The following is a 23,228-nucleotide window of genomic DNA, read 5'->3' on the forward strand; positions in this document are numbered from 1 at the left end:
GAAGGAGAACCTCCCTCGTCCTGCTGACCACACTCTTCTTGATGCACCCCAGGATCCCATTGGCTTTCTTGGTAGCCAGGGCACACTGCTGGCTCATGGTTATCCTGTCGTCCACCAGGACACCCAGGTCCCTCTCCGCAGAGCTGCTCTCCAGCAGGTCCACCCCAAGCCTGTACTGGTGCATGAGGTTGTTCCTCCCCAGGTGCAGGACCCTGCATTTGCCTTTGTTGCACCTCATCAGGTTCCTCTCTGCCCAGCTTTCCAGCCTATTCAGGTCACCCTGAATGGCAGCACAGCCTTCTGGTGTATCTACCACACCTCCCAGTTTGGTGTCATCAGCAAACTTGCTGAGGGTACACCTGATTGTATTTTAAAGGAGTCCTTGTGAGCTCTGTCCACTTGGTGTCAGGATAGAGACTGCTTTGACATGTGTTCACCCAGAAGAGTGTGTGACAAGGAATGGGAATAAAGCCAAGAGTCTTCCCTTGGCTGCCTCATTCATTACCCAATTGCTGCTAAAACAAGTCAAGTAACTTTAAAACACATTTTCTGTGGCACAGCTTCCACCAGCTCCTTTTCGTCTTGATCTTTCTCAGCTTATCCCTTGACCAGTGCCTTCCCTCAGTGACACACGCCAGTTTCTCCTAACTTTGGCAAACCCTCCAGCTCTCAGCAAACTTATTCAGTGACAAAGAACAAGCTCCCTCTCCCCAATAACACAATTTGGTCAGCTTTAGCTGAGTAGCAAATAAATGCATTAGCAGATAGACAGGTGTTTTAGGTGTGCAAAACAAGGCTCGTGGTGACCCTTGGTCAAGGGCAGGACCCTGGAGGGGCAGGGATCAGGGCTGAAACACTGGACAACCATTTTCCTGGCATCGTCCTACTGTTGACAGAGCAATAATCTGTGCCATGCAGTGTGATCCATTGCCTCCTGACGTGGTGGTTGGCATCTCCCAGGGCTTCTGCACAGTCCCGCTCCCAGCTGAGGGGCAGCAGGAGCTGCTCAGACACTGCTTTTCTCTGCACAGCAGTATTAGAAATCCCTCAGTCTGGAAACAATTATTCAAACCACTGCTTGTATCATCTTACGTTTCCACTCTGCCTTCCAAACACAGCACAAGAAGTGATTGCTCCATCCAAGGTGGATGAGACAGACAAAGAGATAGCAGAACAAGTAATGAAAAACTGACCTCTCCTCTTGCCTCCCTCCCGGCTGGTGAGTTCTCAGCTGGGCCAGTCTCCAGACCTGAGTGACGTGCAGCTGCACGGTCTGCGGTGCCAGGCAAGCGAGGGGGTAAGAGCACGCGCATGTTGGATGAGGAGAGGACAAGACCTTCCCAGTGGCAGCTCAGATTTATTGTTTTTGTCAACATGTGTTGAAGTGATCATGTAACCGGGGCCTGAGAATACCAGGTCGAAAATACTCAGCCCTAGTCAAACCAGCTACCGGAATGGCAGGAGTTATTAGCAGAGGAGCAGGGAACAAAGCAGCATTATAACAACAACATCCTGAGACAAAACATCGATCTTGTAACCAAGCATCATCGCCATCACAGTCACAGAAAGCGAGGTCTGAGTGGGACTTCAGGAGGTCAGATACTTCCCCCTCCTGCCCATCATCCCGAGCGGAGGAGCAACCTGTGCTTCCCAGGCAATCCACCCCCGTGCTTCCCTGCACTGGAAGGGTTTTCTTGGTGTCTAATTACATTTCTGGAATTTAAGGCAATTACGCATTGTGCTGCTGAAGGCAGGCATAAGTAGGGAACAGGTCTTCCAAGGATCTGACTGGGAGTTTCTTGTCCTCTCGGCAGGGGCTGGAGGAGGATCCCAACGGAGGATCACTGTATCTCAGCCTTTTTTTGCTGCTCATCAAGTCTGCCTTGACCTCTAGTCCTGTGTCCAGCTTTCTGGCAGCTTGTCCCAGCCTGCTGTCAACAGAAAACCTAAAAAGCTCTGCTTGGATTTTGAGTCATTCGTGGAAAAGCTGATCAGTACCAGATTTACTAGAGGTTTTTTTGCATTTCCTCATGCCATGAGTAACTAACCTCCAAGCAGAGTTTTGACCAGTCATGCAGCCATCGATTCGAACTTTCTTCTAGCCCAAGTGTCCCTCTTTGCTTACAGTGATATCATACAACGCAGTATCACAAGCCTTACTTATATGCAAGCATATACGGCATCTGCAGCTCCGCCCCCCCCATCTACAAGGTCTTTTATCTCATTGCAGAGGATTAGAGTCTGACCAGTGCTGTTCTTGCTGAGTCTGCGCTGGCTATTACTCATATCCTCCTTTTCTACATGTTTGCAAAGCCGTTGGTCGTTCCAGTGCTTCCAGGGACGGAATTAACAATGACTGGGCAATCACTTCCTGACTCTTCTTTCTCTCCTTGTCTTAAAGGTTGGTGCTTTGCTTGCCATGCGCAGCCTTTGGAAACCTCTCTGTGGTCTGCTGTTGTGTAAGTCAGTGCATGGCTCACCCGTACCTTGAGCAGTGAGAACATTTCTGAGGTTCCCAGGAGAAGTACAAGCAAGGGAGGCAAAGGTGACTGAGGGACAGTGTAGCTTTTGTGAAAGCAGACACTGAGGAAACTGCAACTCAATGATGTGGAGAAGAGATGCTTGAAGGAGGATGTAGTAGAAATACAAGAATTATGAATGGCATAGAAGTAAATGAGTGCAAGAGAGACGTGGACATACTGGAGGCAGTCCAACGAAGGGCCACAAGGAAGAAGAATGGACTGGAGCACCTCTCCAGCAGCAAAAGGAAGGCTAGGGACAACGTGGGGCCGCTGCTGAATGAGGCGGGTGTCCTGGTGACGGAGGATGCGGAGAAGCAGACCTACTGAATGCCGCCTTTGCTTCAGTCTTCAGTGCTAAGACTGGCCCTCAGGAATCCCAGGCCCCGGAGGTAAGAGAAGAAGCCTACAAAGAGCACGACTTTCCCTTGGTCGAGGAGGACTGTGTGAGGGATCGCTTAAGCGATCTGGATGTCCACAAATCCATGGGCCCCGATGGAATGCACCCACGAGTGCTGAGGGAGCTAGCGGATGTCATTGCTGAGCCACTCTCCATCATCTTTGAGAGGTCCTGGAGGACAGGAGAGGTGCCCGAGGACTGGAGAAAGGCCAATGTCACTCCAATCTTCAAAAAGGGCAAGAAGGAGGACCCAGGGAACTACAGGCCGGTCAGCCTCACCTCCATCCCGGGTAAGGTGATGGAGCAGCTTATCCTGGAGGCCATCATCAAGCAAGTGGAAGAAAAGAAGGTTATCAGGAGTAGTCAGCATGGATTCACCAAGGGGAAATCATGCCTGACCAATCTGATAGCTTTCTACGATGACATGACTGGCTGGGTAGACGAAGGGAGAGCCGTGGATGTTGTCTACCTTGACTTCAGCAAGGCTTTCGACACAGTCTCCCATGATGTCCTCCTAGGGAAGCTGAGGAAGTGTGGGCTGGATGAGTGGTCGGTGAAGTGGATAGAGAACTGGCTGAATGGCAGAACTCAGAGGGTTGTCATCAGCGGCGCTGAGTCTAGTTGGAGGCTGGTGACACGTGGTGTCCCTCAGGGGTCAGTACTGGGCCCAGTCTTGTTTAACTTCTTCATCAATGACCTGGATGAAGAGTTAGAATGTACCCTCAGCAAGTTTGCTGATGACACCAAACTGGGAGGTGTGGTAGATACACCAGAAGGCTGTGCTGCCATTCAGCGTGACCTGGATAGGCTGGAAAGCTGGGCAGAGAGGAACCTGATGAGGTTCAACAAGGGCAAGTGCAGGGTCCTGCACCTGGGGAGGAACAACCTCATGCACCAGTACAGGCTTGGGGTGGACCTGCTGGAGAGCAGCTCTGCGGAGAGGGACCTGGGTGTCCTGGTGGACGACAGGTTAACCATGAGCCAGCAGTGTGCCCTGGCTGCCAAGAAAGCCAATGGGATCCTGGGGTGCATCAAGAAGAGTGTGGCCAGCAGGACGAGGGAGGTTCTCCTTCCCCTCTACACTGCCCTGGTGAGGCCTCATCTGGAGTACTCTGTCCAGTTCTGGGCTCCCTACTTCAAGAAAGATGAAGAGCTACTGGAGAGAGTCTAGCGGAGGGCTACGAGGATGGTGAGGGGAATGGAGCATCTCCCCTACGAGGAGAGGTTGAGGGAACTGGGCTTGTTCAGCCTGAAGAAGAGAAGGCTGCGAGGGGACCTTATAAATGCCTACAAATATCTGAAAGGTGGGTGTCAGGAGGATGGGGCCAAGCTCTTTTCAGTGGTGCCCAGTGACAGGACAAGGGGCAATGGGCACAAACCGAGGCACAGGAAGTTCCGTCTGAACATAAGGAAGAACTTCTTCCCTCTGAGGGTGACGGAGCCCTGGAACAGGCTGCCCAGGGAGGTTGTGGAGTCTCCTTCTCTGGAGATATTCAGGACCTGCCTGGACAAGATCCTGTGCAGCCTACTGTAGGTGACCCTGCTTCGGCAGGGGGGTTGGACTAGATGACCCACAGAGGTCCCTTCCAACCCCTACTATTCGGTGATTCTGTGATGCCTGCAAGAAAAGGCTGAGACAGCTTGGTCTCATCGTCCTGGAGAAGAGGAGGCTCTGGGGGATCTCGTCAATGTGTATAAATACCTGAAGGGAGGATGCAAGGAAGACAGAGCCAGGCTCTTTTCAGTGGTGCCCAGGGCCAGGACCAGAGGCAACGGGAACAAATAGAAACACGGGAGGTTCCCTCTGAGCATCAGGAAACAAGTGTTTTCCTGTGAGGGTAACGGAGCACTAGCACAGGTTGCCCAGGGAGGCTGTGGAGTCTCCATCCTTGGAGATATTCAAAAGCCATCTGGATGTGGTCCTGGGCAACCGGCTCCAGGTGGCCCTGCTTGAGCAGAGGGGTTGGACCAGATGACCTCCAGAGGTCCCTTCCAGCCTCAACCAGTCTGTAGTTCTGTGAAATGATGAAAGGCTTAAAACAACCTGAAGGAATTATGTCTTCACACAGCACACAACTATATTGTGCAACTCGCTGCCGTAGGATGTCCAGGGTACCAGAAGTGTGAATGGGCTCAACAAGTGATTAGAAAACATCGTGGAAGAAAGGTCTATGAAGGGGACTCAAACCTGACGATGCAGCTACAACCTCTGGGAAACAGGATCACGTGCTAGAGCATTTGTACTTGTGCCGTTCCTTGTATTTTCCGTGCAGTCATCTACCAGAGGCCGTGCCAGAGAGAGGACACCAGGGGCTCTGGAACTCTGGCATAATCCAGCGTGGCCCTTCTTGTCTTTCCTTAGGTCCACCATGACTAACCAGAAGAAAAAAGCAAACCAAGCCCACACCTCCTCTTCCGTTCCTTTCTTCATCAGTCTCTCCTCTCCCACAGCTTTGGCTGCTGGATTTCAGCAGATATGAATCAGACGGTGACTGTTGTGTTCCTTTTGTTCTGTAAATGACTAAACCAGAACATTTCACACTTGCTTTGTGGCCCAGCAGAGGAATGCTGCATTGTCTCCTTGGCAAGTCCTGAGGTGGAATTTCTGGCTGTGGAGAAAGTGAGGTCAGGGAGAGAGAAACTCTCTGAACCGGGAACATGTGCAGACGGCTTCGCCGTCTCTCTCCTGTGCTTGCATGTCTTCTCCCTGTCTTCCATTCCCTCGTCCCTCCCCTCTCTTTCACCTCCTTCCTCTTTCACTGCCGATTTTTCTGCTTGCTGCTTTAAGGTGATTTAGTTGCGTATCAGAAAAACAAAAGACTGATAGAAAAATGCAAGGTGAAAGCGCCCAGACCAGAAAGCCTTGGGTAGACTAATGAGAATGTGATGGAATGGAAAAACAAAGTGGGAGTGGGGGGTATGAACTCCACCCTGCCAAAATCAAGATGAAAACGCTTGTGTAGGAGATGCAATATCTCAGTGGAAACCCCTAGGACCTCACGTCTCCTGACAGCCGACCAGAGGAGGGCTTAGCTGGCTGTGCTGTTTGTACCCACACCCTGGGTATGGTCACTCTGTTGGAGGAGGCTCCCCACAATGGTGGCTTGCAGGAAACACTGCTTTTGTGATACTGCCTGCCAGGGGAATAAATACGCCCAGGAATGAAATCCCATTGGATAAATAAAAAGGGAAAGAAAGAAAAAGCCCTGGTCCCTTCCCTGCTTGTTTCCACTGCTCTGTAGCCATCCAGCTGTTTCTTTTTCTTTGTTGTCCTGACCTCATCTCGTACTGGAGCGTATCCAGAGAGCGAGTGCTCTGCTCAGCTGTCTCCTGCCAGAAACCAAACAGGTCAAGCTATTAGAGAAAAATGAACGCTCTTTGGCAGAACTGGAAAAACAGATGTGCGGAGATACTTCTGCTGCCTCCAAACACAGTGCTGGCTGTTAAGTGCGTTTCAGAAGGGACCTGATCAACATGCACAGTTGTCACTGTGGAAATCCTAACAGTGGCTATTAATTTCTCAGGGTGGGTTTCTTTGGGGCCCCCTGAGCCACCCAGCTCACTGCCTGCCTGGTAGCAAGACTGCTTAAAAACCTTCTGCAGCTGTGGTTTAGCAAGCGCTGCTCCAGCGCTGCCAGAGGATTCGCCTCTGCTCGGTAGTTAGAGATGCTTCGGGGAGGCTGAGGAGGGGTAGAGGGGTCTCTGCGGGGCAGGTGAGGCCTGTGACTACCGAGAAGAGACAGGAATATCTCCACCTGAGAGAATGGTAAGGGCATCTTTCACGCAAAGGCTTTGTGGATTTTATTTACTAAACTTACTTGGGCGAAGGTTTCCACGCGGTGAATTCTGATTTCTTGACTCTTGCCTGGTCTCAACATGGCACGGCGGTTATTCGTGCCGTCCCCAGTGGTGGTGGCCTTGGTGTCGCAGGCAGCGGCATTAATGGGGCTGTAACTCTCCAGCTGCCATCAGCTGTCATTAAAAGCAGCAGCGACAGCAAGAACCGAAACTGCGTGCAGGCGTTTGGGGTTGCCGCTGTGCAGGCAGAGCGGGACCATTCTTCGTTCGCTTGCAGCGTTAGGAATCTGCGGCATCACACGCATGAGTGGGTGCAAGTGCAACGAGCGTCCAAACCGAGGTGTGTTTGTGGGTCCGGATGGCCACATGCCTTCTGCAGGGCTTTGGGGGTCCAGCCCTGGGTCTGCTGGTAGCAACCGCTCAGAGCTCCCCAGCTGAGGGATTCGGGATGGCGCAGGGATGCGGGGCAACTCGAGGGGCTGCTGATGGCCGAGCCAGGGACGCACCTGGAAATGCTTCTCCCTTCCCACGCAGCTCGCCGAAATGCTTGGGAAATCCATGAGAGGTGTTTGTTTTCCACGGCAGGGTATAACAGACATGTGCTTCCAGCTCATGGATCCTGTGTGTCTGCTGGATCCGTAGTTACCAGGGAGAAGCTGGAGGGAGGCAGTGGAGCAAGATGGCACTGACAGCTCCGCTCCGCTGACCCGACAGCTAGAGTTGTGGTGGCACTTGGCCCCGGCAGAGCGTGTTAGGACCAAATGGGGCGGAAGGATGAACTTCCTTCCTTCTCCAAATTCAGTGGGGAATAACATAAAAATATATATATAAAAAAATAGTGGAGCTATTCCAAAATTCATTGGAGGGACAATATATTTAATAGATGTATTTTTTCACATATATATTAAAAAATATCTGTATAATTAGTGGAGCTGAAAAGTGGAGAAGCTTGGGTGGTGGTTGCCTTGCCCTCCTGGGCAGACTCAGCTCCCCAGCAGTTCTCAGGTGTGTCAAACCACAGAGGGACTAGAGAACTCCCTCTCCAATCTGCCATCCTTAGTTTATCAAATCAGATAGAGTTGAATAAGAAAAAGACATTTAAAATCGCTTGGAAACATGCACCAGAAAATGAATTATGTGGGGGAAAAGATAAATGACACTTAGGCAGAATGAAAGGCTATTTTCCCTGGAAACATAACAGCATGGTGCACAAGGTCCTTGCGATGCTGAAACACAAGACAGCAGATAATCCTTTTTCTTGATATATTTGTTCTTCTAGCACCAAAGTCATCACTGATCATCATGTAGCAGTAGGTAAAAGGGGAGCACAGACCATGGGGCCAGAATGAGAAATAAGACAAGCTCTTGGACAGGCTGGGTCTGCTTGGCTGTGGGTTGTACAGCCAGATCACACTGGAATTGCCGAGTGCCCGATGACACAGACCGTGAAGCAGAAAAACCAGAATAACAGTAATGTGTCCCATTTTACCTATCCAAGTGATAAAGTTGGAGCATGACAAAAAGTAGTGCTTGAATTGCCATTCTGAACCGGGCTCGGAGAGCAGTGCTTCCATCCACCGCTGCGAACAGGCACCTAGCAAGGCAAGCGCAAAATTTCACCTTCGTTTACAGCCGAGCAGGTTCATGGTTTGCCTGTGTCTGTAAGCAAAGCCAACATTTATCTCCAGGGGAGGTAGGAGAGAGGAGCTATGCAATCTGTAAAGCCAAAGGCCAGTTTCTCCAGGGGACCAGTGTGTCTATCTGTCGTCAAGGTTCCCTACGATTTTGCAGAGGATTTAGCACTTAAAAACCTTCATTTGGGCCTGACTTGCTCTGAGATGCTCAGGGCATCCTTAGGAGACAAGGGCGCTGAACGTCCTTCTCTTGGCGAAGTCTGGTACCCTAAGCACGAGCCTGTGGTTTTTGCCCTGAGGAGGTCAAGGATGCGACGGCTCCCTTTGCCCCTGCCCAAACAGCAGCATATTTGCAGTTCTCTGCTCTCCTGCTTGAGCGTAACCCCAGCCTGTGTTAGGTGACCTCAGGGAGACAGCTAATAGCTGCTTCAGTATGGGAGCTCCAGAGGGACAGCACCCGACGGCACCTCGCCTTGCGCGCCGACACGGAGGGAAGGGCAGCTCTGAGGCCCTCAGCTCCCACGGGAAATGTAGTTCTGGGGTCACTGCTGCTGGGGGACAGGTGTGGATGCAGGAACCGGGGAACCTGATTTCACCACCAATATTTCTTCCCCCTTTGCCCCTTTCCCATATCCTATCGTTGTCCAGTGTCTTGCGCCTAAGCCGAACCCAAATTCCAAACAAAGCTGGGTTTTGCAGTTCGAAAAGCAACGCCTCAGACTGCTGCGATTCACACGGGCTCCCGGCGCTGGAGCTGCTGGGAGTCCCCACTGCGTCCATGCAGCCCTGCGGCGATGGCACTGGGCCGGCTCCCGCCTCGCCGTGCCCCTTTACTGGGCTGCGGTGGCACGGGGAGCGCTCCTCTTCAGCCCGCCACGGCGTTTCTACCCGCTTTTATCCCTTTGGCACAGCATTCAGGAGGCAGAAGCCACCGTCAGTCCCTCTGGGGGATGAACCTCTTGTCCACGGGAGACATGAGCACAAATCTGGGATAAATGAGAACAAAAATATATAATGAGCTGGGATATATAAAAAATATAAATGAGCTGGGGGAAATGAGTACCGGCGCCACTGGGCAGCTTGCCGGAGTGAAGGAGGTTGGAGATGGGGAAACCCAAGCAGCGTGCTGGCAGCGCCGGCCAGCCGAGAAGAGATCTGCCCTGTGAAAAGGGTGCTGAACCCAGTCCGTGCCTGGGAAAAGGGTGCTGAACCCAATCCGTGTCCACACAGCCCCAAGGAGGGGGATGAAGCGTGGTACAAACACCCGAGGAGATCTCCCGTGCTGTCCCCCGTGCCAGACCCTCGGCAGCAGGGTTGGGGTGGGCTGGGGAGGCGAAGCAGGTGCTCCAACCCTAATGGCAGCACACGCCATGGAGCTGATGAGCCCCGAGCTGACAGGTGTCCTGTGCTCCTGTTACCGTAGCACTGATGTTCAGCATCGGCTGTAAATCCCTTGACATCAAGGGGTACGTTCAGCTGCTGCTCGTGTGAAAATGTGTGAGGAAATGGGTGGGCAGCCAGGGAAAGGGGCTGCGTGTAGGAGCAGGGAGCCGCACTGAGGAACAGGGGGCTGCCCCAGCTCCGCAGTGGCGAGATACAGCCCTGTCACTCCCTGCTCCTCCAGGCGCAGAGGGAGCTGCTGGACCCCTGGGAGATGGCGAGGATGCCTGCAATTGATACATAGGCTTGGGACTGGGGGCAACTCCTGTCAACTGCACACTGCCTGCGAGGCTTGGGGTGGGATCTGGGGAGCCTGGGTTGGTGTCTAGCATGGGATTTAGGTCCCAAGCATGAGGGGGGGAGGCCATGCTGCCACACAGGCTCCCACCTGGGAGCATCCAGGTGTCTTCAGTGGCTCTGTTTGGGGCTGCCAGAGATTTGGGGCTGCTGGTGGTTTCTGCTGGAGCTTCACAGCCCCAGAAAGAGCCCATGGACCAGCCTGGGGGTTTCAGGCTCCCTCTGAGTGTGCCGGCCCCATGGCCCTGGTGGGAAGCATCTGTGACCATGTCACCCTTGGGCGGGAGCCACCTGCAGCCATGTCACACCCGGGTGGGAGACACCTGTGGCCATGTCACCCCTAGGTGGGAGGCATCTCTGGCCATGTCACCCCTGCACGGGAGACACCTGCAGCCATGTCACCTCTGGGTGGGAGGCACTTGAGGCCCTGTCACCCCTGGGCAGGAGGCATCTCTGGCCATGCCAGCTCTGGGCGGGAGCCACCTGCGGCCCTGCCACCCCCGGCAGGAGTCACTTGAGGCCGCGTCACCCCCGCCGGGAGCCACCCCCGGCGATGCCGCCCCCGCGCGCGGCGCCCCGCCCGCCGCCTCTTTCGGGAGGCGCAGGGCCCGCCTGGCCCCGCCCCGCCCCTGGCCACACCCCCGCCCCGCCCCCGCCCCTGTGGCCCCGCCCCTCGCGGCGGAGCGCGCCCGGGGCGGCGGGGAGCGGCGCGGATGGCAAGGCTGCTGCCGGGGCCGGCGGGGCGCGGGGCCGGAGGTAACGGCGGGGGCCGTGTGTCCGTCTGTCCGTCTGTCTGTCCGGCGTGCGTGCGTCCGCGTGCCGGGGAGCGCCTGTGGCCACGTGTGTACCGGGGAGCGCCGTCCCCGCTGGTGCCGGGGCGGGCGGGGCGCGGGGCCGGGCAGCCCCCGGCGGGAGGGCGTGGGGGTGGCGGCGGGTCCGGTCCCGGGGGCGCGGCGAGGGGGAGCTGCCGGGCTTCGCCTGCCCCCCCCTGCGGGGAGAGCGACGGGAAGCTCCTCGGGCAGGGGAAATTAAAAAAAATGAAAGGCGCTGAAAGAGGAGGAAAACGCAAAAAAACCCCGGCGTGAATTGCAGCGGGCTCCCCCGCCAGGCTCTGTGGTGCGGGGCTTCACGTGCAGGAAGGTCGCTGCGGGGTGCTTTTTCCTCTGCCGATGGAAAGAGGGGTTTGGGGTTTGGTTTTTCTCCTCTTTCCTGGACGCGGCCCCGGAGCGGGGAGCTGGGGTTGGGTCTTTTTTTTTTATTTATTATTGTACAAAAGCGAGACGAAACCGGTGTCTGAGAGAGGGGTGGCCTGGGAGGTGAGGAGTCCCCCAAGTTTTTTCTTGTGCCTGGCTGGCTGGCAGCACCGTTCCTGCTCACAGGTGTGCGTGGAGATACATATTCATATATATATATTTGCATATATGTAGATTTCTGTATATAGATATACGTAGAGATATATTTTTATATATTTATCTATGTAGAAATATGTAAAAAATATGTATATCTATATGACTACACATATATGTCTATATATGTATATATAGATATGAATATATACTACATATATTTATATTTTTATAAGTGTGTATATATGTTGTATTTTTATATACATGTGGTCATTGCTAATGGCCAGAAAAGTTCTCAGAAGGGTCCTGTGAGCACCCCACCAAGAAATGGCCGAGTGGCCAGGGCAGGGCTTGCCGGGTGGGTGAGAGCCCGCGATGGAACCCTCTCCGGGGCTGCGGTGGGGGCACGCGCAGAGGGGCTGCATCCCCCTCCCCGAGCGGTGGGGCAGGGGGTGAAGGCGGGGGGCTGGTTTTAGGTTGTTGGGTAGGGAGGGATGTGCCTGGGCCCCCCGGTTTCCCCAGGCTGTGGGGGGCTGGTGGGAGCCTCCCCTCATCACCTGAATGTCCATCCTCCTCCTCTGTCCTGCTGTCCGTCGCTCCCCTTCGCTCTCTGACCAAGTTTGGGGGGTCGAGGCTTTGCTTTCCCTTTTCTTTTGGAGGTTGCCCGGCTGCTGGCGGGGGGCAGCTTCGACCCGAAGGAGCACGTGCGGCCCCTCCGAAGCCCCGATGCCCGCAGCACCCGTGGCCGCTCTCGCTGGCTTCTCCTTTCCGCGCACCCGCGGCGCGGCGGCCGGGCGTCGGGGCGGTGCCCGGGGTGCTGGCCCCGCACGGCGGTCTGGACCCAGTCCTGGCTGGAGGGACTGGTGCACAGGCGGGCGCTGGGAACGGCTGTGGAGGTGTTACTGCTGACCGCTGCAGCTTTCCTTCGGGGAACGAAAGCCTGATGGTCCCCAGTGCCATTTATTTTTTAACGCTGACAGGCGTATAACTCGCTTTAAAGGCCAGATCTGGTATAAATGTTACTCGGTGCCAAGGTGGGAGTACGTGCCCTGCGCAGCCTCCTGGTGCTGGAAGCCATTAGGAGGACGGCTGCGTGCTGGGGCTCTCACACAGGGGCTATCTGCGAATGTCATAGTCCCAGTGGAAACTTCAGTGCTCGGGAATATTTTGCGGATTTGGGAAAAATCCCAGGGGGATTTTTAGCTTCGTACAGCAATTGCTTTCTGGCAGCTGTGGGAGAGATGTAATCTGGTTCCCATTTGTGTCCTGAATTCTTAAATGGAGCAGCCTGCCTGCAGCTCCGGGCAGAAGGCGAAGTAGGTGGAAGTAGATAGAAAACAATAGTCGTGACAACAAGAACAACGTCACCTCTACAAAGAAGATTACTAGGGCAACTTTTCCGCTGAAGTGTTGCATTTAGGAAGTGTGTCTGTTCTTTTTTTGGTCCTTTAAGTGACTTTTTCAGTAAGTGGGATGCTGCTGCGGGTGCAAATCTGGAGTAAATCTGTAGAAGCTGGTGAAATCGCTCCGGGTTTGGACCAGCGTGGGTGAGCGCAGAGCTTTGCCCCGCGGTATGCTGTGCGGCAGCGGGTCCTGCAGCATTTGCTGGCGTGCCTGTCACTGCCCCTCGCCGGCCTCGCCGCAGCCCTGGCGTGTCCCACGCGTGCCTGTGCCGCCTGTGGAAGGTGTGGCGGGTCCGTGTTGCCCGGGGCGGGCGATGGCAGCCAGCAGGCATCGAGGCAGCGCCTGCCGGGGCGCGGGGTGATCTGCAGGGGGGTGCCACACCTCGGGAAAACGTAGCCGGGGATTGAAGAAGTGAAGAATGCATGCTTGGGATTAAATATATCGGTTAGCACAAATATATACATGTGCTTTAGCCAACAGTAACTCCAGTGATCAAGGCTCAGGCTGGGAAATAATGAAATTATTTTATTAATTTATTGAAAAATTTCATTTATTGAAATGTTATTAATGAAACAGTCTCCATCTAAGACCTAACCCAAGTGAAGTTATTAAGAGACTGTTGCTCCTTGGCTCTCCCTCCTCAGCGTCTATGTTGCGAGCAGATATTTCCCTGAAGTCCCTGCCGGGCGGGGGGACGGCATACGGGTCCCCTGAGGTGCCTGGAGGGCACCGGGGACCCCCGAGGGACCCGCTCTGGGCTCCTGCATCCCGCAGAGACTGGGAGGCCCTTCTCGGGGGGGACTCACCCCCGGGACAGCTGCCTGGCGTGGGCAGGGGGTCCCTGCCGGTGACGTGTCCCATCCCCTGGGACGTGTCCCCCGGCCTGTGGCGTGCGTCGGCTGCGGGCTGGTTTTGAGGCGATGGCTCAGCTCCACGCCATCGGCCCTCACTGTGGTTTTCCCCATTCTCAATCTGAGCTTGGCCATCTGGGAGCAGGAACTGAAGGCAATGATCTTGTTAGTGCTTCTGTGTATAATACCTTTATTAAATTTCTGCATTTTAAAAGTCGCTGAAGATAAATTACGTGTAATGATTTAATAGCATATGGCTCATAATTTTAATATGTATTCTAGTGGGGAGATGGTTTAATTTCTTTTTCCTTGAGACATGACACTTCAGAGTAATGCAAAGGCTCCGCTCACTGTGGTGTTACCACGAGCAGTTCTTCGCACGGAGCAAATGAAGCCCTGTGGATCCTCAGCCTGTGGTTTGTTGCCGGTGTTAAAAAAAAAAAAAAAGGAAAAGCTCCACAAATCTGAAGATCCATATGATAGAGTTCAATGCCTGCATTTTCGGTTAGAGAGGACTGTACAGTCTTTGTACTATTTTTGTTCTGTCCTTATCCCAGGCTCCTTTGTACGCTGCAAGTTTGTGGGAATGACTCAGGGAGAAAGCTATTTAACCTAAAGGACACCACTGGCAAAAAAAATGGATGGCTACAGAGCGATGTTAGTGACTGCGAGTGGGAACTGAGGCGCAGATTTGTGTGTATCTGAGGAAAAGGATCCTGAAACCTCCTCCAAGTGGGGCAAAACCATAAAATCCTCTTCTTCAGATGGTGTTTATTCAGTTCGAGAAGGGAGTATTACAGTATGGTTGCTCGACGTAACGGGGAACTAGACTGAATGATCCACAGTCCCGGGTCCTATTTCACTTCTGGTTAATTAATGGAAGGGCTTAAATATCCAAGTGACACGGATCATGCCGGTGCTTTTCTGTAACATGATCATTTTTAAAGGCAGCAAGTACAGCAAAGTTAATCATGGCTTAAACTCCTGCTTTGTGAGTGTCTTGTCCGTATGTGGTAGCTGGTTGATTTATGATTTTTTTTTTTTTTCCCAGTGGGGAAGAAAAAATTCCTTCCCGAAGAATTTGCGTGATGAATTTTTATCTTGGAGTTTTTTTATGGCTTGGAGATCGGAATTTATGGTGTAGTGAGAATGTCTGCAGCCTCTTTGCTGTGCTGACAAGCGGCACAGCTGTAGCAGAAGCATTGTCTGACTCGGGAGCTCCGTGTCAGCCTTTGTATTTCACTCTTCTTACAGAGAGTTTCCTCCCTTACTTTCAGCTCTGAATAACACTTACCCTTTTATCTCGGAGCAGCAATGCTGACACGAGTCATCGTTGTGCCACTGGCACTTTGATCAAAGTAGAATTCTCAATTATTTATTCAATCCTTTGAATAAATGTGGGCTGGCTGCGCATTGTAGACCCAACGTTATAGCCACAGAGGCGAATTTGTAGCTTATAATGTGTAGAGGCCTCAAAAACGCACCTATTTCTGCAAACCCTAGCGCAGCCGCCTAAGGAACGTGCGTCCCTTCCTCCGTCGGGCTGGTGCCTTGGTGGCTGCGGGGCTCCTGGAGCTGCGATGGGAGTGCTCGGCCTGCATCCCGCCTCTCCTCGGGGGGTAAGCCTGGGGAGCGGGGCGAAGGACCATTCTATAACGTTATAAAACCTGTCACTGTGCAAGACGAAAGAACAGTGCTGGGCACCGTTTGCCCCCACACGCCCGCGCACCTCAGCTCCATCGGGCAGGCACATTGGGGATTAACAGCGAAAGAGTCAAACAATCAAACCGTACAATCCTGAGTTCGCAAACTCCAACCCACTCAGTTCCATTCCCTCTTTCACCAACACTCAGTGGCACCAATGGCCACAGTGGCACCAATGGCCACAATGTCTCGTTTGGCTACCGATGCATAGATGACCCACATCGGTCAGCCCTTTTTGTCACAATCGTTTGAGGATATAGTCATTACCAAATACCACCACCCTCCAGCAGAATTTGGTTGCGCCCAACTAACCACTCGTGGGCAGAGGCTCTAGGCAACGAACACGGTCGATGCCGGGATTTTGTATCACCGTATTTAATTACTATCGATCGGTTGGTGAGGTTGTTCCATAGGGAGGAAGTAACTATAACTCCCGCTGGGGCAGAGGTCAACTTGGTTACCCAGGAGGGCATCCAGCGGGACCACGGGAGGTGTGACATCTGCGGCTCAGCCCAGCTAGTAACTATGATCCCGTCTCAAGAGAGTCGTAGTTACTGGCAGACGTGGCTCCGCGCTTTCCAGTATCCATCTGATCTCCTGCCAGGTTCGGGAGCCACTTTCAAGGCGCTTTTGCTTTGCTTCGCCGGTGGCTCGTTCGCTCATGTGCTTTGGTTTTAGCTGAGGGGAAGCATATATGAAAATAAGCGCGTGAGGCTGAAGTTTCACAGAGTGTTCATCCTTGCAGGCAGTTAAATTTGGATGTGTTAGCACAATTCCTGGGGAGAGACGGAGTTTGGCTGCCTCCGTCGCCTTTTCTCATTAGTCTTGCTAGTGCTTTCTTGGACGAGGCACTATTTGGAGAGTGAAATGACGGTACCCGAGCTGGGAGGCTCCAGGAGCTCTTCTGGAGCAAGGGAAGGAATAGCACAATGTGGATCCCGGAGGTCGTACTGGTATGAGGATTTCTTTCCCCAGAAAGAGCAGGGAGCTGCAGAGCAGGGGCTCAGTCTGGCAAGTCCTGCCAGGCGCAGGGGTGAATCACAGAATCACAGCATGGTGGGGGTTGGAAGGGACCTCTGTGGGTCATCCAGTCCAACCCCCTACCGAAGCAGGGTCACCTAGAGCAGGCTGCACAGAACCTTGTCCAGGGGAGTCTTGAATATCTCCAGAGAAGGAGAATCCACTCCTGAGGCTTCTCCTGGCTCAGATGTGGTAGATCTCCCGGCTTTCATGTGGGAAACAAGGTGCTGCTCGCTTACATCTGCTGTGCGCTGGATTTCTGTCCTGCGAGATGTTGCTCTGCTCCCATTAAAGTAATATTAGTGGTGCTTGTTCAGTCCTCGCGGGGCTCGGGAGCCCTGGCAGCGGATGTGAGGTTCCCAAACAGAATTACTGGGTGCGGGGTTGAGTCGGCCTCCCCGGAAGTGACCTAGAAACCTTGTGCACTGACCGGGGAGCTGCCGATGGGAAGCGATCACCAACGTCTGCCTGAGCCCCAGCGCTTCGTTGTAGCCAGGGCCGCAAAGGAGTGGTGGCACCGCTGGAGGAGAGCTGCTGGAGGTACCACCAGCATCCTTTGTGACACTGCTGGAAGTGGTGTCTCCACTTTTTGTACCTAAACCAAGAAGTGGGACGCGCAAGGATTTTTTTTTTTTCCTGAGCCAAAGGAAATTCAAATCTTCCTCCCAGCCTTGGGAGGGTGGCACTGTGGGGTGGCTGGGGTACGGCAGTCCCTCCTCTTGCAGCTGGGCTGATGCTCGACAGAGGAACTAAGGCTCGTGGGCGGGGGGATGCACATGGAGGGGCGTCCAGCCTCGGTGGAGGGTCCCTGCACCGCCTGGGGGGACTGACGGGTCCACCCCGGGGAATTCACGGCACAGCCTGCGGGCAGCCCCTGGGACCCTGCAGCGCTTCAACCACCCTGCCATTGTTTCCCTTAAATAATTATTTTCCTTTCTGGTTGACCTGGGATTTTTATGCAGCAACAGGGCAGGGAAAATATTTTAAATGTGGAATAAGGTATTTATACACCTTTCTGGCTTGGCTATGAGACAGAAGGACAGATGTGGGCTTGGAAACGATGTCATTTTTGTTCTGTCATTTTTGGACCTCGCTTACAAACCGCGGCAGAGTTTATAGGAAAGTGTAAAGCCGCCTTATTCGTTTTTTAATTTCAGCTGGTTGCTTTGGATGGGGTTTGAAACGCCTTGGTCTCTTTCGAACCGCTCGGTCAGTAGGGTACAAACTGGGAGAGGATTTTTTGGAGGACAGCTCTGTGTTTTTGTCTGGCGGGGTGGCTTTTGGGTGGAAGAGGAGGAGCTGTGCGTGCCGGCAGCGCGGTACCCGGGCGGGCAGCGGGGTGCGATGCAGGAGCTCATCACCCAGGCGTTGCCTCCAGGTGTTGGCTCTGAAGAGCAGCCAACTGCCTTTGCGTAACGGGCGCTTTTTGGTGTTTTACTGAAGGCGAGAGTAGTAATATGGTTTGGCTGTAAGAAAACCACCTTCTCCAAGTACATTTTTTAGGAGGAAATCTGCTTCTTGGGGGTGCGGTTACTGCTCTGAAGCCGTGGCTTTCCTGTAATGTCGCAGCAGTGAGCTTCCTATGAGGTTTTGCCTTAGATCCTTTTCAAAACCAGACTGAAACCACATTAAAAGCAGGAAATATTTAAGCGTTGCTTCTCTGTCTCTGGGTCCTTGCTGGCTGTCTGGTGTTAATCTTAGCAAATGATTCGTTGAAATAATTCTGAATCTTCAGATGAATCGCACTGCTGTGTAGTAACCCTCCAGGATAATACATCTGCTTCTGGACAGCGTGATGCCTGTTTATCTTAAAAAATAATAAAAAAAGGAAAACCAATGGATTGGTGGCAGGCCATCACTTAGATGCGGGTGAGTCAGTAGAGATGCAGAAACGAAGGCCTGGAGCAGCCACCCGATTCAGCAAGGACTGAACCCCGCCAGAAATGTGTATATAAGGCTGTGAGAGACACCAGGCATGTGGCAGTCGAAGAGGTGATGTCTATGGACCGGGCTGTGTCCTGGCACGCTGGGGCCAGGGGCTCTGGCTCTGGGAGCCGGAGAGGAGGGCCCACAGCACAGCCGGCAGCTGCCCGCAGGCACCTGTGGAGGTGGTGGGGTTGGCTCTTCTTGGCAGCAGCGGCAACAAAACATGGAGCAGCAGCCATGGTTTCTGGCTTGGGACGTTTGGGCTGGATGCGGGTAGAAAGCCCTTCCCTGAGGACATGTCCTTGGAGGGATGATGGTCTCCATCCTAGGTTGTCCTCAGCTGGCTGTTTACCTGTGGCCTTTGGGCATTGCTGCTCTGACGCCAAGATTCAGTTTTAGGGATGGAAATTGCATTTTTCGTGAGCATCACAGAAGAGTGGGGAGGTCTGGGGAAGGAGCAGGTGCCTTGCACCCCTGCAGAGCTGGGTGTAGAAAATCCTTCCCCTCTGGAGAGGGCAGCTGGGGTTTGGGAGACTCCAGTGACAGCAAGGGGCAAGGAAAAAAGGTTTGTGCCTTGCTCCGGATGGCTCATGAGGCTTCGCTAAGCTTTCAAGTGTTGTGTTATTGCCCTTCATCTGGAATGCAGCCAAGCACAGATCTGTAGTCAACTGTTACCTGTTTTACACACAAACTGGCTTTCTGTGCCCGTTACAGCTGACTTTTTATTAAAACGTACTATGAATGAACATAAAACTTCATTGTATTATTTTTAACATCATAAAACTTCATTGCATCATTTTATGATGATAAAACATCAGCACACATACAGCAAAGGGCAATCATTTCTGTCTGGGTCAGAGCTGCTTGGTTTGGACTCCAATGTAGCAGAAGTCGGAAGCTGAGCAGTTTGGCAGATCCCAGCACTTACCAGTCCTGATTTTGGTACAACGTTGCTTTGCCACAGCCACGGCCCCCAAAGACAAGTGGTTAGGTGAGATTTTCTGCTCTTATTACAGTAAAAACAAGTCTTTAGTCTCCGTTTTGCATCTTGGAAAGTTTGAACCCATGACCCAAGGGTGTCTACAGACTCAGAACGCAGACGGCGAGTGAGCAGTTTGAGTAAAACCGTTTATTTCTTGTAAATTCTGTCTGGGGAGTGGTGAGGCCGAGCTGGTAGCTGCTGACTGTTCATGTTGTCTGTAATGCTTGAAACTGTCTTGCTTGAGTGTGCGGATTTTTGTTGTTTCACCCCAATCCACTTTTTATTCATAAAACAAGCCTGGGCCCCAGACTCCCCTCTTGCGTACAGGATTCCCGATGCCAAGGCAGGACTCTGTGGAGGAGCAGGGAAGGGTGTCTTTAGTGCTGTTCCGTACCAGAATAGGGTTATAATGTTGGACGTTAGCGTTCTTGAGAAACTTCTTGGGTCTTTATCAGCATCAGCACAAATTCCAGACCAGTCTACCATGCTCATTTTCACAGACATACTCAGGTCTACTCAAGTGAGCAGTCTTTCTCTCTTGCTCTCTAAATATAGATAACTGCCATACACATTCATGCATAATATGAATGGTAAAGTGATGAATTCATTAACATTTTGCAGAAAAGCCTATTTCCTCTCCTCTGGGCATGGAAGAAAATAGTATCTGTATCTTCATGCCTGTAGAGAGGATGGGCTGGATCCTGCCCCCCGCTACCCCCCTGCTACCCTGCTCCGTGCAGGGACGTGGGGTTACTGATGACCGGTCCATAAGGAGAGCAAAGCAGCCTCTCCGCGTGACGTATGCCAGTGAGCATGCAGTTAGCGGAGTGCAAACCGAGCAGTCCGAATTAGTAAGTCCAGGTCGTCCATGGCTGGTAGTTTTTTCTGCAGAGCGGGGTGCTGCGGGTCCCTGTGCTTATGGGGCTTCTGGCCCCACCGGGATGGACGGATGCCCTGCTGGGACGGATGGACGCCCAGCTGGTGTCACTGCAAGCCGTCCACCTTCTGGTGAAGCAAGTCCCTCAGCAGTGGCCAGTGCTGGAGCTCGATGGCCATTCCCTTACACTAAAACCTATGGCAGCCAATGGTGCAAGTGGAGGGCGAGTCTGCTGTGTTCCTGCTGCACCGGAGTACTTGGGGCCAGGAGATGCTCACCTCCAAGGTTTGGACCTCAAAGAGCCTTCTCTTTACAAAAATCAGGTAGTGCTTAGAAAAATAAGTAGGAAATGGAAAATCATAGAATCATAGAAACATCTCAGGTTGGAGGCAACCTCAAAAGATCATCTGGTCCAACCTTTTGTGGGAAGAGGAGCCTAGATGAGGTTGTCTAGCACCTTGTCTGAGCGCATCTGGAAAACCTCCTGTGATGGGGAGTCTATCATGTCACTGAGGAGGTTGTTCCAGTGAGTGGTTGTTCTCACTGTAAAAAATTTATTGCTTACGTCAAGATAAAACCTCCCTTAGTGCAACTTCTACCAGTTGCTCCTTGTCTTCCCCATGTAGCTTCTTGTGAGGAGGGAGCCTCCGTCCTCTGTCGTAGAATCACAGGTTGGAAAAGGCCTCTAAGATCATTAAGTCCAACTGTCAACCCAACACCACCATGCCTACTAAACCATGTCGTGAAGTGCCATATCTACACGTCTTTTGAACACCTCCGGGGATGGTGACTCCACCACTTCCCTGAGCAGCCTGTTCCAATGCCTGACCACACTTTCAGTAAAGAAATTTTTCCTAATATCCAATCTAAACCTCCCCTGACACAACTTGAGGCCATTTCCTCTCGTCCTATTGCTAGTTACCTGGGAGAAGAGACCAACAGTAGCTGCCCTTTAAGTACTGGAAAACTGTGATGAGGTCCCCCCCGAGACTTCTGCAGGGAGAAAAGACCTAACTCCTTCAGCCTTTCTTCATAGGGCAGATTCTACAGCCCTTTGACCATCTTCATGGCCCTTGTTTGGACTTTCTCCAGTCTATCTGTGTCTTTCTTGAATTGTGGGGTCATGCCAATGCCATTCCTGTCTTGAATTGTGGGGTCAAGCCAATGTCATTCCTGTCTTAACACTGCTGTGACGCATTTTGTATGAGCTTGTTAAAACAAGTACTGCCGGGGAAGGCCACCCCTAAGAGCAGATTTGGGATGAGCCTTGTTGCTTGCCGGGAGGGCTTGTTCCTGCTCATCGATTGTGAAGGGGGCTGGGGGACTAGTCCAGCCGCCAGTGTCTGTGGGATGCCGGAGTTCGGGCATGCGGCTCCTATGCACTCGGTCTGCCGGACACATTCCCACGGCTCTCCAGCTACATCCTCTCCTTACTGTGTTAAGAACATCTGGACAAAGTGATTTATAAACTCTCTCCCTTGATAGCGTTGGCTGTATTTTATGTCTTGGCATTTTCCTGTATTGCTGAATAATTATTCACAAGAGGATTTTGTGGCAAAGCCTTTCCCAGACTTTAGCCCTATTGAATGTGTGGCTGGGTCCTCACCTGTGCTTCTTTCCTTCTTTTTACCTACTCCCTCTTTCAGTTTCACTCTGGCTCCATTGGCTTCGTGTCCCAGGGCTGTGCCTTGATTTGTGTACTTGTCACTGTCAGCTCTTGTAAGCCGAGCAGTGACAGCCTTACTTTGTATGGGGACAGGGGCCCTTGAAGGCCGGGCTGGGTCGGTGCGTGGAACATGACTTGGTGGCTGCCTCTTGTTCCTCAGTCCTAATGTGTTATTTGGGTGGGGAGGACAGAAGAGGCGATATACTCAGTGGCCTTAGCAGGGCTACTCGGGCACCTAACCATGCTCAAGAAAAATATTTTTTTAATTCTGTCAGAAGTTATGGCTTTATATTTTTGTAATTCAAGTGTTTTATTTACTGACATCCCATTTTTCTTTCTTGCAGGCTCCACATCTGTTTGTTACAAGCCTACCAGCCCAGTTCAGGTACTAGAAGACGCTGGCTTTCTTTACCAGGATCACCAGTTGTTTGCTGGCAGGCATGAAGTTCCTCCACTAACAGCTGAAGCAATCAGTGCCAAAGAAAAGGCTGGTAAGTGGGTGACCACTGTCCCGTATGAACCCACCGCATTTACTTCCAGGTTATTTCCGAAGCATAAATTGAGCAGTTTAGACCATTTACAAACAATATTTACAGAGATGGAGGCCAACTCCTCATGCTTTGTAGAGTCAGAGGGGAGTTGTCTTTGACTTGAGTGTTATGACCCACCATCATTTGTCACCTGTGCTTGTGGAGGACGCAGCTTTTCTGCTTGTCCTTCAGGCCATGGTTGCTCTTCACTGCATAGCTGGTCCGAGCTCCATAGCTTTTTACCGGTGGAGCAGGACCACAGATGCTCTGTGGAAGGTGCACTGTGGTCAGTCCTTTTGAACCTCAAAAACAGGCAACTAAAGTACATCTCCCAAACAGCAGGATGGCAACAGATGACTAGCACAGGGGTGAAAATCCTTCTGGTGTATGATGAAGAGCTGTCTTGACCATGTGGAGTTGGCTTTTTCCCCTTTCCTTGGGCTTATCTCAGGCATAGTCTAACAGACTAGACCATGAGCTTTCTGGTACGTTAGGGTGTGCTTTCTGGTACATTAGGGAGATTTTTATTTCACATCTGCAAAAACACTGCAATAACATGAATAAAGCAGTAAGAGCTGCAGGGGCGTATAAAGCAGAAGGATACTTGGCTGTTGTGCAGACAGGTAGATGGAGGTGTGTGTGTCTGGGCGTCTTGTTGGCTTAAACGCCAGCCCAGGGACCTGGCAGAGCCGCTGAAGGCCGGTGGCCAGGCTGCAACCCCAGCGAGTCAGGCTGGCGGGCAGGTAACATTGTCTCAGGGAAAGCAGGAGAGGTGTAGCTCATAGGAGTGAAACAGCCTGGGGATCTTCTTGCACCCTCGAGCCCCGCAATTGT

The 23,228-nt window shown here is 52.5% G+C and overlaps 1 protein-coding gene across 7 annotated transcripts in view; it reads left to right on the plus strand.

The window, feature by feature from the left end:
- AMOTL1 (angiomotin like 1) overlaps positions 1–23,228 on the plus strand; it is a 92,931-nt gene that overhangs the window by 20,620 nt on the left and 49,083 nt on the right. For 6 of the 7 annotated variants that reach the window (XM_075417529.1, XM_075417549.1, XM_075417575.1 and 3 more), the window contains one exon: positions 22,209–22,355. In XM_075417529.1, the coding sequence (XP_075273644.1) occupies positions 22,209–22,355 (147 nt within the window). Of the gene's footprint in view, positions 1–10,767; positions 10,845–22,208; positions 22,356–23,228 lie in introns of those variants that run through there. The other variant, XM_075417555.1, reaches the window with a different exon arrangement.

The sequence above is a fragment of the Opisthocomus hoazin genome, chromosome 1 (genome assembly GCF_030867145.1).
Source record: "Opisthocomus hoazin isolate bOpiHoa1 chromosome 1, bOpiHoa1.hap1, whole genome shotgun sequence".
NCBI classification, from domain to species: domain Eukaryota; kingdom Metazoa; phylum Chordata; class Aves; order Opisthocomiformes; family Opisthocomidae; genus Opisthocomus; species Opisthocomus hoazin.